A 19,437-nucleotide genomic window follows, 5' to 3' on the forward strand; every position below is an offset into this window, starting at 1 on the left:
TGAATGTTATGACTGAACTTATCGAATTAAATTTACATATATTTTATTCGCTTATAAGCTGCAACGCAATTATATATAACAATATTATAATTCTATACTTTTTATATTACAATGATCACACGTTATCCCCTTTTTAAAATAGTCTTTTATAAAACACATGTCACTATATAATATATATTTAATATATTAACATAAATAAAATTAAATGCATTTTAAAATATTTTTGTTAAATATTTTTATCTTTTATATAACTTATTACAAAAAGGATAAAGTATGTAAATCCTTTTACCCACTATATAATTTATCATATATGTTGTTAAAAATAAATCAGTCTTAATAAATGAATCGCTTGAGATCTTATGAGATATTATATCATGAGACATTGTATGTACATTGTAAAACTGATACAAAATTTTATCCTGAAATATTATGTCATCCTGTTAAATGCGTTTCTTAACTCTTATTTTCAATGTAATATAGGCAGCAATATCTAAAGCAATATACAGCATTATCAACACTGACATATTAAACCAATAGTCTGCATGCTTCATATCTACTTCCGTAAGAAGCTTTTCGGGAATAGCAAAATGACAGTAATCCGCAGAGCATTTTAACTTCGCCCTGTTATAGCTGTAATTATAAATACATATAGTTATAAATATTTATTTTGATAGTAATTTAACAAATTTGACCTTAGAAATTACAAAATTAGAAAATATTTGTAAATTTTAGGATATATACAACACGGATATATACATGTCCGCATGTGATGTACGTAAGAAACATTATAAAGAATGCCAGAGCTAATTATCGTATGCCACAATAAAGAAATAAAATCTTACCCATAAATTGCAATCATAACTCCTTCAAATCCATATTTAAGAAATGATGTGTGAAATAACCACTGTAAGTAAGGATGCGCATCGTTTAGATGAACGAAAAATCCACTGAATATCATAAATGGCAAAATCACAAATGGTCCAAAAATCACACTATTCTGAAATTAAGCATTCGCATATATTATAAGCAGATGGTTTGTACTGAACTTAAATCTTTTATTTTTGCTTTATTAAAATCTTTTAAGAAAAAAGTCTAACTATATAATTATTTACTGTGATATGATTCCTTATTTATATTTTGTATTAATTTATTTATGTTTTATATTAAGAATAAAATTTATTTTAAGAATAAAATTTATATTAAGAATAAAATTTATGAATAAGTAAATGCATACTTGAACTTTTAGTCCAGATCCTAAGACAAGTCCAGCTGCCTGAGCAACCAAACTAGTAACAAAACACATGAGCATGAATAAACAGAGTCTTTTGGCTTCAGGAAGTTGATCACTCATATAATATACTACAAGAGCATAAATAAACGTGGCAATAAGTTGAACCGGAAAATCAGCCAATTTATTCGCTAGATAATACCATCGTAGTTTATACCAACGATTAAAATGTTCACGCATAAGTATCGGCAACTCAGAAGGAACTACGAAACAAATAAAAGTAACCATCATTTCAGGGTGAAGATCGTTAAATAAAAAAATTTAATATTAATATTAAAATCACAAAATACAGTATACTATTTTATCAAAATTTTATGTATATGTAATAAAAGTTAAGAGATTCATTAATTACGTTAGAAACTATAAATTTATGTTGCCATTTAAGAACTTTATAAAGGAGGTTGCAAAGGATATTTTTAAATACTTGCGTTTAAAATTCTATTGTATTAAAAGTATAACAAACTTACACGTAATCATTGTAGCACTAAACGCGCTATACATGAGAAACATCAAACTGAAGAATAATAGATTAAAGTTGTCTAAAACGTAAGCTGCATCTTGACCAACTTTGAAATATATTATACCGACAAGTAGAGCAACAGTGAAGTGCATTGAGATCCTTGAAACTGTTAAGAACTGAAGAAATGATTGTTTTATATTGCTAATATTTTGCTATTAAAAATAAGTAAATATATTAATAATTCATAATTCAATATATTATATTTTTAGATGCAGTAACGTCTGATAGAATAAAAATTATCAAATATCCTTAAATATATGAATATAATATTAAATATATTGTAAATTAAATGTATGAACATAATAAGCAGAAATTTTAATATACAAGAATTACCTTATCGCGCAATAGCCTAATTGTATTTCTTTTAACAAGAACACAAAGTTGTTTCCAGGAACTAGCAGCATAATGTGGGATATGCTTGAATTCCGTTTCGAAGGAATATAATCTCATAGGAGGAAGCTGTTGCGAAGTAATAATCTCTTTGTTCAAATAGAAAGTTGTATCCAATCTCCATTTGTTGCATTTACCATTCTGGATCGACTCCATTAGTTTAGGTATATAAGCACCATAATCTCCATTGCATATTTCCATCACTATGCAACAAAAAATAATGAAATGTAGTGCAAGTATCTTTATACAAAATATAAAAGTTGTATTTGCTACAAGAATTTGCTGGTATTAATAAGTTATTGAACTTGCTATTATTTGTTCTAAACAGATCTATCATATATATAATCTATAGAAAAAGTAAGTACATAGAATAATATAAAATAAAAATAGGAAATAAAAAAGAATAGAAGAACTTATTAAACAAAAATATAACTTACAATAATCAGCTGGATTGTAATGCTTTGGACAATATAAGCCTATAGTACTTAAATATGATACTAAATTTTGCGTGCTGCCCGTGTAAACACAGTTTCCATCAGCAACTACGTAAAGATGATCTATCATGTTTAAGAGTGTCGCGCTCGGCTGATGAATCGTGCAGATTATAGTTCGTCCTTCTTTTGCTAATTGCTTTAAAAGTGCTATGCATTGCTTTGAGGTAACACTATCTAGACCACTGAAAAAGATGTTGAAAGAGTTGTATAATATTACAATATAACGAACATATATAAATCGTACAGAGATATGTAAATCGAAATATAAATAGTTAATATTTACCTTGTTGGTTCATCAAAGAACATGATGGGTGGATTATTGATCAGTTCAAGTGCAATAGCAAGTCTTTTCCTTTGACCTCCGCTAAGTTCGCCGGTACGCGTATAACGAGACGCATCAAGACTCATTGCTGTTAATATTTCATCGATCTGTAAAATGAATAAGAATTTAATTATTATAATATAATATACAATCATAAAGATATTGTTGTACTATTTTTACATGTAATATAACACGAATCATAAGTGAATATTAAATTTAATTAATTTTTCTAATTTTATTATTACTTAATTATATCGCTAATGACAGTTATATTACTAGTGACGATTTATTGTTATAAAACAATTGTTGAGACAATTGTAGAAATGCATCTTATGTTCACAGAACCATATAACTTGATACTATTAAAAGATTTTTAATATAACTGTCTAATAAAACCAACCTTCTGTAATTTCTGACCATGGTCTAATGTTAGTTTCAGATCCACGGCAACGAACATTGCTTCCTGCACCGTTAAAAGTGGTTGCAGATAGTCATCCTGCATTATATAGGCTGATAATTTCCGAAATTCAGACATATTTCTTTCCTGTCCATTTACCTTGATTCTACCAGTAACTGAAGTTGTTCTGAAATAAAATGTATAAGTATCACATTTATAATTTATCGCATATGGATGGTACATCAATTAAGAATAAATGTCAGACAATGATAATTGATTGCTGACTAACTCAAATTACAAGTATGGCTATTATTATCTATTATCTGCTGTTTCTCCTTTACTGAAGTACAAACATTATCTTTGATAGAGATTAATTATGATTTTTTTTGCTAATCTTTTATTGATATTGATTGATATTAATCTTTTTCAGCGTAAATAAAAAAATCTAAATCTTTGTGTGCAATATTAAAAATGTATTTTTTTAAATATGAGATTTACAAAAAAGTTTCAGCGGAATTTAACTGAAATAAACAAAAAAGAGCTTACTTATTCCTTAATTTGAAGATTGCTAATGATTTCAAAAAATAAATCAACGTATGTGAAATAAAAAAGAATTATGCGAAATAAGAAAATAAAATATTAAAAGGTGATAGAAAACAATAACAAATACTTCAAACACGACACTTCATGTATTTCGTTACTATTGATAAAAGAAATATAAGAAAATATAATTAATATTCAATATAATTAAAAATCCGAACTTGTACAAGCTTCTAATGTAACAATAAATATTTACAATTACAAATATATGTTGCAATAATTTTCAGCAGAATAAAAGAATGATCAGATAATTTTATTTATTCAAAAAAGAAAAGATAAGGATATAAATCATTCACTCATATGAAACACACCGGCGTATCACGATCACCGGCGTCAAGAGAGACAATGCATCGCGATAGATGCACTTAAACAACGGACATTGATATTGATTCGGCACAAAGAGCATTGTGAAAACCTTGAACGTGCACATGTACCATGCAGTGCACATGTACCATGCAGTGCACATGTACTGCGACTTTCTCTCGATACTATACGCATGCAAGTACACATATATTTGATTTTATTCTTTATGAGAATGTATGAATTAAGATACAATTGGCGCGACTGTAGTCTATGCCCGGAAGAAGTCTTACAATTTTCACACGATCTAATCAACTCTAAAAAGACTTATGTGATAACAGAGATTATTTGAACAATACTTAATCTCAAGGCTGTCTCGACATGGATATCAGTTAATATAAATTGAATATACAGTGGCGTGCAAAACTTTTGAGCCACACAATTATTATTATATATTCATTTCATAATGAGTGCTAAAAACTTTACACACATATATATATATAAGCAAAATGTATTTATTTGTCCTACAATTATATAAACTTTACAAACTCTTAATAATTCTAAATACTTTATTTTTACACAATGTTTTATTACAAACAGTGCAAAGTATTGCGCCAAAAAGTTTTCTTATGCATTAGAAAAATATATTATTGAAAAATAATAACAGAAAATATTGTTAACGTTTTTTGAAACTTAATACTTTGTTGCCATGCCTTTAGAAGCAATCACTGCAACACAACGGTGAGGCATTGATGCTATTAAATTAGAAATGCAATCTTGAGATAAATTTTGCCATTGAGTTTGCAGATTTTGCCACAATTCAGCTTTATTGGAGTGTTTCTTATTTCCTGTACGTAATTTGAATTCTTGCCACAAATGCTCAATAGGATTCAAGTCCGGCGATTGCGAGGGCCAGTCAAGAACTCACATTTTTTTCATGATGAAAAATTCTTTTATTATTCTTTTATTTTTTTTATGAATGTTTGGGATCGTTATCTTGTTGGAAAATCCAACCACGTGGCATGTTTCGAGTTGCATATGGCAGCATATGCTGTGTCAATACATCTCGATACATTATAGCGTCCATACTACCTGTGATCTCAACTAATGGACCAACTCCATTATAAGAAAATGATCCCCAAACCATCACCATTACCTTCACCATGTTTTACGATAGGAATTTGGTACCTTGAGTCATATCTTGTGCCTGTTGGACGTCGTATATACTTTCTATCGTCACTTCCGAATAACTGAAACTTTGACTCGTCAGAGAAAAGTACTTTTCGCCAATCAACTTCAGTCCAATATTCAAATTTTCTTGCAAAATCTAATCGAGCTTTCTTATTTTTTGCACTAATTAATGGTTTTTTTACACTAGCACGTCCTAAAAGTTCTACTTCCTTTAGACGTCGAGATACTGTACTTTGACTAACATCAGCAAGATTTTCTTCTCGTAGTTCTCAAGAAATATCTTTGGCAGTTTTTGTAACATCTGCTATCGACTTTCTTTTAATCATTTTATCGACGCGCTTTGTAGTTTTGCGAGGTCTACCGTTTCGTGGTTTATCAGCTAGAGAGTTCATCAACTTATATTTAGCAATAATCCTATTTACAGTACTTTTATCAATTAATAAGCAATTAGCAATTTCGTGAGAAACCTTTCCTTGTTGAGAAAGATTAATCACGGCTTCGCGTAACTGGAGGCTTGTATGTTTCGGCATTGCGATAGACAATAGATTGAACCTTAGTTAAAGCAAATATTTACGAAGAAGTTTCATAAGAAACGTAAACAAACCGGGCTCATAAAGTCACAACAAAAATACGGCTCAATACTTTTGAACACATGTAAATATTATACGACTAAATAAATAGAAACTATGTAATTTCAAAATTTTGTAACTGTACTATTATTTGTAAAAATGTTATGTCAACTATTTTATATAATTGATTTTTAGAGCAAATCAATATATTGTCATGTATCTTAAAAAGACACTACAGCTCGAAACTTTTGCACGCCACTGTATATTGATTAATATTCTAGACATCATTCACAGCAATCTTTTGAAAAAGCTCCAAGTCATATGGCACTTTTAAAAGCGAAGAAATTAATATTTAACTGGGAAAAATTTAAGTGTATGTATCAATATATGTATATGTATCAATTATATATATATATATTTCGATAAATAAACAATGAACAGTTTTAAACTATCAAGTTCCTATTTTCTTAATGAAGGTAGGTAATGAAGGTAGAATATTGAGTTACAAGATTTTTCAGTCTAAAATTTAATTTGTCTGTTTATCATCGAAATAAAATTTGCCAGAAATTTTAGAGAATAATACAAAACATATACCCACGTGAAACCTGTTAGGATGTCCATTAATGTAGATTTTCCAGCACCTGAAAGACCCATAATTGCTGTGAGTTCGCCTGGTCGAAAATCACCATTAAGATTGCACAGTAATTTTCTTATATCTAGAAAAAAAAACAAAATAATATATATATTCATATATTATAAATAAAATATAAAATATGATGTATTAATATATTATTAACCAATATTTAAAAAAAAATTAGTAATTTGTAGAAAATGCAAAAAAAAAGATAACTTTTAATAGTCGTAGAAGAATAATAAAGTATAGTAACTTCCCGATGAAATATAATTTATGTTATTTTTATAATTCAAATAAGTCTTCACATATTAAACTAAACGTTTTTTCTCAAGAGATTGTAATTATATATTCCATAAATACAACTATAGACTAGTAGTGTCACTAAACATAATTACATACAAACCGTAATAATGCGATTTAACGATTTAACTCGTAATTTGTGATTGATTTATGTACCATGTTTTGAATTTTGTTACGCTACTCTCATTTCACATTCAGTATGTTTCTGAAAATGTCACGATTCCGAACCTATGCTTACCTTAACCTGGATTAGCATTTGATTTATAATTAGTTTACTGAGAGAATGATAAAACATCTGAGACATCTAAATTAAATATATCAAAAATCTAAGTTATAAGAATAGTAAATTTCTCTCTATTAATAGTTAATTTTTATCGATTCATATTTTTGTTGATTAATTAATTTCATATTTATAATAAATATGTGTAATACATAGCAAAATATATCATTGATATCCCAGATGGCACATGTACTCCTGGAGACGTTCTAAGGACGTTCTGAGGATGAAGAAACGTCCCCAGGATATCCTCAAGACGTACTCTGAACGTACTTTGGACGTACTCTGGACATCTGTGCTGTTAGGAATTCAATTAAACTATTTTAATCGACTTTCATCAATTGATATTTATCAATATAATCTATATAGTTATCTTACTGACAACAGAATCAATAAAAATATATAATTTCTATTACTTTCAACGTTGTGAGTAATCGACTTGCTCTTTTAAAATAATAGTTTAATATATGTATATTTATTAATAAATAAGGATATATATCTTTAACGTTTAAATTAAAAAAAACTTATAAAAAGAGACATTTGTTTAGATTAAGGAAAATTTAAATAAACATTTTACAGATATACAAATTCTATTCCGATAATAATCGAATACAAATGATGAACTAGTCTTAACATATGTTATATCTCGCTACACTTTGGAACGAAATTATCTTCAGGTGCATCTTCAGGAACAATAAGTAGCTGTTGTATATCTTATCAATTTTAGAGTCGCGACAAAGATCGATATACCTTTGTATTTTTGTACCAGTAGTAAGTTATTTTTTTAACAACAAATTTTTATCACAATTATCATATTTATAAAGTAGATAACGATATAATTGGTCATTTTATATCGTCATTTTAAATCAATATTTCTACAATGCATGTATTTGTTAAGTTTTTAATTAAATATATTTACTTATAATGATCAAAATAATTGCGTGTTCTTTGAAATTTAATAATATTATACTGATTTGATTATGACAAAAATATATTTATATAAACTTTATAAATTACCAGAAATTACCAATTCATTTTTTTTTACATAAGTAAATAAATTTAGAAATCAAATATGCAATTGTATTAATTATAATAATAATAATAAAATATGGAATTGTATTGATCATAATAATAATATTATAATAAAAAAATTAAATTTAGTTTTATTCATAATAATCTTATTCACATATTAGTTTACCTTATTGTACAAAATAGCACATAAAAATTTATATTAATTATAAGTATATAGCGTGCAATATCATAGAATAATTTTTATTTATTTTTATATATATAATCATATACTTAATGCGTTTATACTTTTACTAAATTATATTCAAAAAATTATTAGCTGTATTTACTTATTCATGTATAAATTATTCTATTAAATTTTTTACATATATCTTTCATTTTTATTAATTTATACTGTTTATAACAGGAGATTATTCTTTTAAATTACTACATTACTTGATAGTTATTTAAAATATTAAATATTATTTTAGAGTACTTCTTTTTGTTTTTTCCAATATATTTATATCTTAAATTGTTATATTCTCATATATATTTTATTCAAATTATGTAGAGAAATCAACAGAGTTATTCATTATGTTTCTAAATATTTCTTAAATACACGCAATATCTCAATAAAATTTCTTTATATTACTTTGTGTTTAATTACCTTTTGTTAGAATACTTTTCCGAACGCTGTACGAAATATCTTCGAAAAGCAAATACAGCAACTTTTCGGCACAAGTCGTCGTTGTGTATCCCATATTCGTGCAACGTTGAAGTTCACGTTCCTCCAGCAGTGTCTGCGGACTCGTGATTGCTGAACGTTTCGAACGTAGTATTTGCACGTTCCTCGCTCAGTTCACGTATGCCAATTCGTTGTTCACATTTTCCTTTCTTTTCTTCTAACAACCGGTAGATAGCTCTCGTTCGATTCTACGCGCGCCTTTATCGCAATGACGACACGCGCGTGCTCGCTGTGGTATGGAGCTATGGAGTGTTGCATAAGTTGATGCCGTGTAAAATTCAGTATAAACGTTTTTTCTCTGTCGTATTGTCGTTAGCACATACCATAAATTTGTTGTACCTTGCACAACTGCCTCGATATATATTCAATCGGTGGGAACGCTTCTTTTCTGACGCATCACGAACTATGATTTTAAAGCTACGTTCAAAGTTCTTGTTGTTTCAGCAATGACAGTCAGCATGAAAAGTTGACACACGTTATCAGGACATGCTTTATCGGCATGCGCTCTTGGCCATCTAAACAAGATTTATGATAAGAAATGAAAATTGCTATTATTCCCTTTTTGCTAAACATCTATGTTAAATAGACCTTACATGCAAAATATCAAATAAAGTCAAACTTTATGAAAGACCTGGAAGATTTTACTTACACTGTACCTTTCTTTAATGCAATCATTCTGTAAGAAAAAAGTATAAACAAATTAAGGGCCACCGATGAAATAACCTTAATAAAGCTGAATCCCCGATATTCCAATACACTATATTCCCTTGCTCATTGTGTCCACCTATCTTTGCGCTTCATTCTATTTCTTAAGAAGAAACCAGACGATTAACAGCAAGAACTTTTTGCAAAAATTCGAGAATTATAATATGGCAAACTCGCGAGTCATAAATAACGGTCATAATCATCATTCCAGAACCAGATTTTGATGAAAATTAACTAGTTAATAAATATATACGTACCTTATTATTATTAACACATAATTACATACGATTTTCTTGGAGAAATTCTCGTAGGGCACTCGAAAAGGGATCGAAAGGTCCTGAGGTCCATCGTTTTGGAGATTCATTCCAGGATATTGGGTCAGAGAAAGTTCGTACGTGACAAACGACGAAAATTTAAATCTGCCTCGCCATTGATAGGCGATGCAAACTGTTACAGCGCAGGCGCTCCCTACTACGTGACAAGTAATACCTTAAAGTGAAGACCGAATCGTCAGCCGCCATTGAGAAAGAACAAAGCGGAAGTCTGTGCTGTGATTAATTGGAAATTACCAATTTTATGAAAGATTCATATAGTGTGTTCGGTATACGAAGTTCAATATCTAATAGGAAAATTCGTTTTCTGGGTATTGATTATATATCTTTTCACCTAAAGCGAAGTTGTGAAAAGTTTTATTGACAAACTATTAAATTCGTCAATAAAATTTTTTAATTTTTACAAGTTCATGTTATGGTCGATATTCTAGCGATAAAAATGTTGTTAGGCAAAAGCTTTGGACAAAAAATTAAAATTTATCTTGATCGCGTACGTTGCGACGTTACTTCGAGATTTATTACGAGAAAGTCCTTGCACAATATGTCAAGTAATAGACAATAGGAACAGGTAACAGAAATAAGGAATAGGAACGGAAAATCCCAGAACACACCAAAAACCGTATATCAATGCAGAATCAACCATGACACAATTCGAACGTTTTCGATTGGATAAAGTTTTTATCGCCGTAACATCATTGTGCATCGATAATTTCCTATTCCTTATTATCCATTATTCCTTATCGCTGTTACCTGTTACCTGGCATTATATAAGAATCTTGAGCGAATAATGTTCATGATTCACCTTTACGGTATCTGAGAGACAGTATCGCAAAAATCGCCTATTGGCTGCATGCAGAGAACAAAGCGCTCACTGAGCGATGCGATTAGTAGAGACTATACGTTGACGAATTATTCAACCGTTGTGTTTTTTTAAATGCAGCCATTCTTTTAGATCTAAAAGTATATTCCAATTAAATGTAAAAGTTTACTAACTACAGTTGTTACAAAACTGAATTAACGCCATTGTGTAAACATAATCATTGATTACAAAGTACCTGAGAGAAATCTAAAACCTAAAATTGCAGTAGCCAATTGTTGACGTCCCACATGTTGCATATGTTTCGTAAATACTATTCCCGGGCAAGCAAGGTGCTGAATGGCTACCACAGTATTTCCTAGCCAACTTCCGCCGTGTGCAACCGGTCTTAAGATGATACGGGTTTTAATCTATAAAGTAGAATCTAATAGGGTAGAGCTTACTATATGGCATCAGTTGGATTTCCGTCGTCGACTCGTAAGGCACTCTATCTACGTTGCTAACGCCATCTTCGCTTTAGTGTATGAGCAACGACGCGCGGATCACAAGCATTGCAGTGTATGCGTGTATGGTGTGTGATATCAACCCGATCAAACTATAGAAGTGTCCGGCAAACGTGAAATTTCGCAGAACATAATACAGATACGAGAGAAATGACATTCTGCTTCGTGTTCTGTGATGTAAGTAAATGTGTTCCCGCACGTGTGTAAAGTGCTACTCTGCAAGAGTAATTTATCTCGCCTAGCGCTCCGCTCAGAATTCCGACCAAGCGTCTCTAGTCCTCCTTGCCTGATAATCCATCGTCGTATCAAACACGCCGGAATATTTCACGGGAATTTGCGTACGATGCGATCTAATCGATTGCTGATTACGTCGGATGATCAGTCAGTAAGTACAGTTTAAGGCGAGTCTTGCAACAATAGATCACTACCATTTTGTTTACGAACTCCTCCGCGTGCTTCGTTCCAAAAACATTGAACCTAGCAGGCTAAATCGTTTGAAGCATATTATCGGGAAAATCGTTTAGTGCATATTATTTCGCACATCGAAAGATTTTATACATTTATATTTCTTCATTTTTTCACGTGTGGCTTGTCGCATGATAAAAACTGACGTTTTTATCATGCGACATGTTTCAAGGTATGGTCGCTGGACGCGTGAGCATCAATGATGCTATATAGGGTGTCCCGGATCAATTGTACTTTGTATATTATAATCTAGCGTGACCTGTGATTTCTGAATGTTTTTAGATATTTCCTTAATATTTTTGAGATTGTTCAATGTCTTTGAATATTAAATCTCTTGTGGTCTTTTTGAGTCTTTAATGTTAAATTCATTAACCTTAATGATTCATAACCTTAAATTAACCTTAAATTAAATTTTCATTCTACAAGATTCACTCGACATTATTAGATAAATAAATAATATTTTGATAAAAGTGTACTAATTCAGCAACTTTTCATAACAAAATGTTAAAAGTAATCGTTTGATATTTTACCAAAAAATAAATCGATTGAAATAAATATGCTTAGATTGGAAAATTAAACATGTACAATGTTTACTAATAGGTTTCTTCAAAATATATAATTTCTTTATAAAAATTTTCATTAAAAGTGATAACATATATTTGTATTGAAATACTATATTTGTATCATATATATCACAATATATATATCTATCCCTATACACTATATTTAAAAATATTTATTGTATTAGACTAGTCGATACTTAGCCTAAAAATTTACCTAAAAAATTTGCTTAAAAACCCATTTAATCGTGTCATATATAAAAACCAATAATCATTTATCAAGTATTTCCTTATTCTACGTATAACTATTAAGTTTATTACATTATATGCAATTGTGTTATTTTCATCTTCAGTTATAACAAATTCAGCAATGGCTGGTAACGTTTCAAGAGGCATACCTCGTATACAGGTCTTTAGACCAACGTATGAAGAGTTTAAAGACTTTTCAAAATATGTGGAGTATATGGAGAGCCAAGGAGCTCATAAAGCTGGCTTGGCAAAAGTAATACCACCTCCCGAATGGATCCCGAGGAAACAAGGCTATGAATTAGACAATCTAAATCTTACAATCCCAGCACCAATCTGTCAAGTTGTCACTGGAAAACAAGGCCTTTATCAGCAAATTAATATCCAAAAGAAGCCAATGACTGTCAAAGAATATAACAAATTAGCAGATTCTGATCGTTATCGTACACCACGTCACTTTGATTATGAAGATCTAGAAAGAAAATATTGGAAAAATATAACGTACATCTCACCGATATATGGTGCAGATGTATCTGGTTCTTTGACTGATCCAGATGTAAAAGAATGGAATATTAATCATCTCGGAACTATTTTAGATTATGTTAATAAAGATTATGGTATATCAATTGATGGTGTTAATACAGCCTATCTATATTTTGGAATGTGGAAGACTACATTTGCCTGGCATACAGAGGATATGGATCTTTATTCTATAAACTACTTACATTTTGGTGCACCAAAAACATGGTATGCTATACCACCAGAACATGGACGTAGATTAGAACGACTAGCCAGTGGTTTTTTTCCATCAAGTTATCAAAGCTGCCAAGCTTTTCTGCGCCATAAAATGTCCTTGATATCTCCTCAAATATTAAGACAATATTCTATTCCATGTAACAAAGTAAGTTGGATGAAGCTAAACTAAAAATTTGTATGGTTAATAAATTTATATTATCATAAATTATCTTTAACTTTTTCATATTTTTACCTGTAGATAACACAGGAAGCTGGAGAAATAATGATTACATTTCCATATGGATATCATGCTGGCTTCAATCACGGATTTAATTGTGCCGAATCTACTAATTTCGCCACACCTAGATGGGTAGAATATGGAAAAAGAGCTACACAATGTACTTGTAGTAAAGATATGGTAAAAATATCTATGGATACTTTCGTTAAACGTTTCCAACCAGACAGGTAAGTAATTAATTTTTAGAAGTTAGTTGGTAATTTTCATTTGTGTGTAAAGCTTAACAACACACTTGCCTTATGCACTAATGTTATTATTAATTTTAATAATTAAAGGTACGAATTGTGGCTACGTGGTGAGGATATTGGACCTCATCCTGAAGATCCCAGGCAGACGGCTGCACCGATGCCGTCGCAAATGGACCTGCTGTGTAGCAGTAGTAGCAATGGCCAATTACCTCAAAGCTACTTGAGAGCAGCGCTAAAGAATAAGCGACACATGATACACAAGCAGAAAAATATTAGATCCATTAGCTCTAGTGTTGATATGGAAGATCTTGAAAGCTATGCTGATATTCCTGCGGATGTGAAAAAAGTTATACAAGATCTTGAATTGGAGGAAATTGAAGAACCACCTGACGAACAGCAAATGGAAGTTTTAGAAGATATTTGGTTGAAAGCAGGAGAAATGGGTAAAAAATAAGTTTATGATATAATTTGATTTTTACTATCTTAGTACTTATTTCTTAACGTGAATAGCAATTTGTTAAAATATTTTTATTAATCAAATCTGTTTTTTAGACGTCGATGAAGCAACTGTTTTTGACGATGGTTACAATCGTAAAAAGAGTAAGAAAAGAAAGAGGAAGCAAAGCATACCAGACAAAGAGAAGCGCGAATCAAAATCTAAAAAACGAGCTAACAAAGTTAATACGCAGAATGCGAACGAAATTAAATTTGAGATAAAAACTGAAGTTGATGAGCTCGCAGGTTCCTTTGAAGATGTATCCCAAGAAAACATGGATGAGATTCCAGTGCTTCAAGGAAATTATAACGACAGCATTATCATAGAAAACAAAAATGATCCTTTGAAGATAGAAGAATTCACAGACTTTTCGGAAAGTAATGACAAACATGTCAAGAAGAAAAAGAAACATTCAAAGAACAACGAGCAGAAGAAATTAAAACAGAGAGTGTCCAAAAGTAAACGCAAACAAGACAGCACATCAACTTTTGATCCTAATTCAACTCTCAATATTTCGGATGCCAATGTACCAAGTAAAAACGTAACACTACCCGAAATCTGTATTCCAAGGTGTTCTATAAAAGATATATCTGATAATCAGGAGAAAGTCAATGTGATACCTGGAAATATCATCTCTGTTAATAACGAACTTAGCATTATGAATGTTAAAAATAAAACTGTTGTAAATATCACCAACAGTGGTCAGGTAATGAACTTCGCGCACGGCGACGATAAAAACATTGAGAAGTTGACTAACAGTGCTGCTGAAAACAGAATAGCCATTAGTACAACAGCAAACATCAAAAATATGCCTATCCGATCTGTAGGTAGTAGTGCAACGAATACAGTACAGAACTTGTGTGCGACAGCATACAAAAGTACAAATTCTGAATGTCAGAATGAAAGTGCAAAACCCACCACACATAATATAAATACATCTACGAGTACAAATTATAAGAATCTATTGAAAGCACCTAAGTTAAGTATATTAAAAACAGCTTACGATGCATCACGTCTCACGTCCCAAGTGCAAGTTGATAATTCTGCTGCTAACGAGAAGGATGCACACCCAACTGTCGATATACCAAAGATCTGGAACTCGCAGGAAACGAAACCTGTACCGAGTATGTCGTTCTTAGCGAACCCAACTTTCAGTCAAGGTCCTCCGGTTTTGCAGAACGAATTAAAAGCTCAGTGCGACGGCATTAGACCTGCAAGTTTTAAACCACCGTTAGATAATATTAAATTATCAGCTGGCGCTGTTATCAATCAGATTTACAATACAGGACATTCCATCTTTAATAATTGCTTCTTATCTTCAAGATTTCAAAAGCGTCTAGCTGAGCTTAGACCCCAAAAAACAACTCCTCCAAGTGGCTGTAAAACATTTATTAAAGGAATGAACTGGGGAAATGTCTCATTGGATTCCAATGAAAAAACAAATATTCTTAGATTAACCCCTATATCTACTCCAATGGGCAAACAGGACATATGTATTTCTTCTACGGTACCAAATTTAATCCTACCAGCAAATGTGTCGGCTGTGCAAACGTATCCTATGAACAAAATTTACGCTTCCCAAATCGCACCCATAGATTCCAGCAAAACATATTTGCTAAGTACTACGAATTTTTCAACCAATCCTACAAGTATATATCCAAAAGTCACTCCTGTATCTAAGGAATGCAAAAATTCGACACGCCAAAAGTCGCCAAGAGGACAAACATCGCGTAAAAGGCCATCAATGAGGAATACCACTAAGTCGAATAATAATCCATCTTTGAACACGCCTCAACTAAATACTTCAGTAGGCACACAAGTAGACAAGCCGATTAGTCTATTAATCAATCAATCGTATGTAAATATTGTCCCTGTCAATAATGCCCTGTCAAGGGTTACAAACAATATCTCGCAAAATACAACATATTCAAGTAACAACGACTCTTCATTTAAAGAGAAGCCAATTCTGATTAATCCTGCGCAACGTAATGAAAACGCGTGTTCAAATATATCCGACAATAAGACACAGTTACCAAATTTACAAAAACAAGTGGACAATATTAACTTACATTTACCAATATCTAGTTCGAAATCAAAAAAAGTAACTGCTGTAAGGAGAAAATCTAAGGAAAAATTGAGAAAAGTTATAATAGAAAAGAAGGAACTGCCGATAATGACAACTACTATGACAACGAGTGAAACTACAAAGGAACAAAAGGAACAATTAGTAGCACCGACACAATTGGTCGATGTACAACCTTACAACATACAGACGCCGTCAGTGATACCAGGTCATATTTCTGACATGATTTATCCAAACGTTCCGAATAGTGAACTATTGAGGGCGTTCAACGATTACTGGAGCGCTCAAATATCTCATTGCGCGATATGCGCTACTTTTGCTTCGTGTAGCAGCGGAAGCAGCAGAACAATGCCACCCGATTGGAAATATTGTAAATCAACTGCTTTACCTGAAAGTACACCAATATGGGTAAGAAAATTTTTATAAAAAAATGTATATATATATACTTTTTAATTGAAATATATGCAGTTAATTATAAAAATACAACATTAATGTGTGTGTTACAGGTATCATCCAGTCTTTTCGCAGCCAACTCCAAGGAACAAGCTGTGGAACCAGAAAATGAAAAACTTTTACGGTGTAGGGAATGTCAAGTAACTGTACATGCGTCTTGTTACGGTATAACAGTGGTACCCACAGATGTTCGAAATTGGGCTTGTGACAAATGTAAAGCTGGCAGAAATGATGTGGTATGTTTGCATTTACGATAAATTCACTTTTTTTCTTATACGTTAAATGTCATTGAATGTATAATGTTATTTTCATCATGGCAGATGTGCTGTTTATGTCCGATGTATGGTGGTGCTATGAAACGTACCAGCGATAGCAGGTGGGCGCATATCCTGTGCACGCTTATGGTACCAGGTGCCACGTTTAAAGATGCTATTAACAAAGATCCCATCAATGTATTGACGATCATGGCAGATACATGCCACAAAAAATGTTGCTTTTGCGAACAACAAGGTGGAGCGTGTTTGACATGTAGTCAGTGTACCAACGTGTTCCATCCATCATGTGGTCTTGTCGCGGGTGCGACATTCACTATTCCAGCGTACAACTCGCAAGAACTTCAGGTATGGTATATATTTTATTTATAAAATTCAGTATTCAGTATATAATGTTCTGCAGTTGTAAAATCTAGTACTATATAGATATACAAATGCAAATGTTAATATTATGAATTTTATTCAGGTAACATGTAACGGGCACGATGATGGTAAGGAAAAAATTCCGCAAATACGTCAAGGAGAAACTGTGTGGGCGAAACATCGTAACACTCGATATTATAAAGCCAAAGTGGAATCTATCCAGGACACCGTTTTTTACATGGTTACATTTAGTGATAATAGCTTCAGCGATGATCTATATCCATCAGATATAACTGTGAGTTTTTGCAATGTGCTTTATCAATCTGTCAATGAGTTTTTATAAATGTTTATAAATTAAGTTTAGGTGTAGATACACTTGGTATTTGATGTATGTCTATATATTTTTAATTAGAATTATGATCCTGGGAACACACCTCCGCTCGGAGCTCCAGTGACTGTAAATTGGACAGACGGTCAAATATATGATGGTGTCTTCGAAGGTACAAATCACCGAATAATGTTTACCGTAAGTATTTATTATATTATATTCAATATAATTTGACATGATGTATTCCTTATAAACAAACATACATACATACATACAAATATATATATATATATATGTATGTGTGATTTTTTTCATACAGGTGATTTTCGAGGATAGCTCTAAACTCGATTTAAAACGCAATGAAATATATAGTTTGCAAGAAGATATGCCAAAAAGAGTGCGTTCTCGACTGGTGAGTTCAGTCTGAAATTAATGTTACAATGTAACATTAATTAAAGTGGTTTATTTCGTTTATTTCATGTATTTATCTTCCTTCTATTGGTTACTTATGTTATTCTTATGTTTATTTCTCTGTTTTTCCGTTTATTTATTAAAGTCTATTGCAACTGAAATGAAGCACCGGGATCACCTTTATGGCACAGAGGATGAAACAGAGGCGCAAAGAAAAGTGAAACAATCGAAAAATTGCGATTAACCAGAAGTAATTGGATGTAAATAACTACATAATTACGAAATATAAAATTATTGTAAATAATCTCTATGTACACATGCAAAACACAGGAAATATATTTAGTATTCGCGATAGTCTTTGAATGTACTCAGCACCGAACTGATCACAGATATACAGACCATGCTTTTTTACATTCGATTGTTTTTATTCTAATTAACTGATATTTTAAAAACAATGAAGATAATTATTGTCGAATTTATGTTAAATTATTAATTTTCAATATTTTATTAGCATGATCATATACTCCATATCCCATTACGTCATTTTATTCATGTGATAGATATCATATTTGTATGTATAATATGTGTACAATAGTAAGTTATATTGATAAAACTTCACAAATTTCTTTTGTGTTCAATAAAGGCTTATATCAATGTTTCTGAATAGATGAATCTTAAAATTAAAGCACTCTACATTTTGCGAAATGTTTATTGTCTTATATCTATCGAATTATAAATCAAAGAAGCAAGATAAACTCTACAAGTTACAGGTACATACCAATGTGTGTGTCACAAGTGTAACATATTTTTTGAATGTATCAAAAATATCTATGTTTATTTGTTTCTACAGTAAATCATGTGACGTAATTTTAACGATACAATAGCCATGTGCATACACAATTTTATTCCATTTTAAGAATATATGTAAATGTAACATTGTAATTTGTGTGACAAATATTTGTGTTCAGATATTTAAGCACTAGTGAGATATGAATGAATGTGAATTTATTGAACTTATTGATATATAAAAAGATTTTAAATATATTGAGATATTGAAGAAAATTCAATAGTTTATGAACGACTCGAAGTACCATTCAGTTAATTGAATTTTTACAAGCAGCTTACCATTTTCATCAATATAATTTTA

At 31.0% G+C, this 19,437-nt stretch overlaps 2 protein-coding genes across 4 annotated transcripts; one reads left to right on the top strand and one right to left on the bottom strand.

Moving 5' to 3' along the window:
• Positions 1–273: 273 nt before the first annotated feature.
• Positions 274–11,190, bottom strand: LOC105181801 (ATP-binding cassette sub-family G member 1). 2 transcript variants are annotated; one of them, XM_011138803.3, is made up of 14 exons: positions 11,128–11,190; positions 10,875–11,026; positions 9,685–10,229; positions 9,359–9,550; positions 8,958–9,277; positions 6,670–6,787; positions 3,415–3,598; positions 2,976–3,121; positions 2,636–2,874; positions 2,142–2,401; positions 1,756–1,924; positions 1,235–1,491; positions 843–997; positions 274–630 (listed from the first exon to the last, which is right to left on the bottom strand). In XM_011138803.3, exons 5-14 carry the CDS (start codon positions 9,049–9,051, stop codon positions 441–443), a joined length of 1,812 nt encoding a protein of 603 aa, XP_011137105.1. In that variant the 5' UTR covers positions 9,052–9,277; positions 9,359–9,550; positions 9,685–10,229; positions 10,875–11,026; positions 11,128–11,190; the 3' UTR covers positions 274–440. The 2 variants fall into 2 exon arrangements, with proteins under 2 accessions (XP_011137105.1, XP_019696297.1); XM_019840738.2 differs by lacking the exons at positions 6,670–6,787; positions 8,958–9,277; positions 9,359–9,550; ... (1 more) ...; positions 10,875–11,026; positions 11,128–11,190 and adding an exon at positions 4,323–4,751.
• Positions 11,191–11,418: 228 nt separating this feature from the next.
• On the top strand, positions 11,419–19,437 carry LOC105181802 (uncharacterized). 2 transcript variants are annotated; one of them, XM_011138806.3, is made up of 12 exons: positions 11,419–11,569; positions 11,635–11,777; positions 12,771–13,564; positions 13,658–13,863; positions 13,972–14,327; positions 14,437–16,871; positions 16,970–17,152; positions 17,237–17,536; positions 17,655–17,846; positions 17,964–18,077; positions 18,199–18,291; positions 18,436–19,437. In XM_011138806.3, exons 3-12 carry the CDS (start codon positions 12,788–12,790, stop codon positions 18,532–18,534), a joined length of 4,755 nt encoding a protein of 1,584 aa, XP_011137108.1. In that variant the 5' UTR covers positions 11,419–11,569; positions 11,635–11,777; positions 12,771–12,787; the 3' UTR covers positions 18,535–19,437. The 2 variants fall into 2 exon arrangements, with proteins under 2 accessions (XP_011137108.1, XP_011137106.1); XM_011138804.3 differs by having other exon boundaries at positions 11,419–11,777.

This window comes from Harpegnathos saltator, unplaced genomic scaffold, assembly GCF_003227715.2.
Source record: "Harpegnathos saltator strain DR-91 unplaced genomic scaffold, Hsal_v8.6 scaffold498, whole genome shotgun sequence".
NCBI lineage: Eukaryota > Metazoa > Arthropoda > Insecta > Hymenoptera > Formicidae > Harpegnathos > Harpegnathos saltator.

What these genes read in the sequence shown, in the direction of transcription:
- LOC105181802 (XM_011138804.3), top strand. Translation starts at nt 12,788, where the DNA reads ATGGCTGGTAACGTTTCAAGAGGCATACCTCGTATACAGGTCTTTAGA. An exon ending in GTTGAAAGCAGGAGAAATGG is followed by an intron (nt 14,328 to 14,436) that starts GTAAAAAATAAG and finishes TCTGTTTTTTAG; the next exon opens with ACGTCGATGAAGCAACTGTT. An exon ending in TATATCCATCAGATATAACT is followed by an intron (nt 17,847 to 17,963) that starts GTGAGTTTTTGC and finishes ATTTTTAATTAG; the next exon opens with AATTATGATCCTGGGAACAC.
- LOC105181801 (XM_011138803.3), bottom strand. Translation starts at nt 9,051, where the DNA reads ATGGGATACACAACGACGACTTGTGCCGAAAAGTTGCTGTATTTGCTT. An exon ending in GAAAAGTATTCTAACAAAAG is followed by an intron (nt 6,788 to 8,957) that starts GTAATTAAACAC and finishes TTTTTTTTCTAG; the next exon opens with ATATAAGAAAATTACTGTGC. An exon ending in GATCTGGACTAAAAGTTCAA is followed by an intron (nt 998 to 1,234) that starts GTATGCATTTAC and finishes GCTTAATTTCAG; the next exon opens with AATAGTGTGATTTTTGGACC.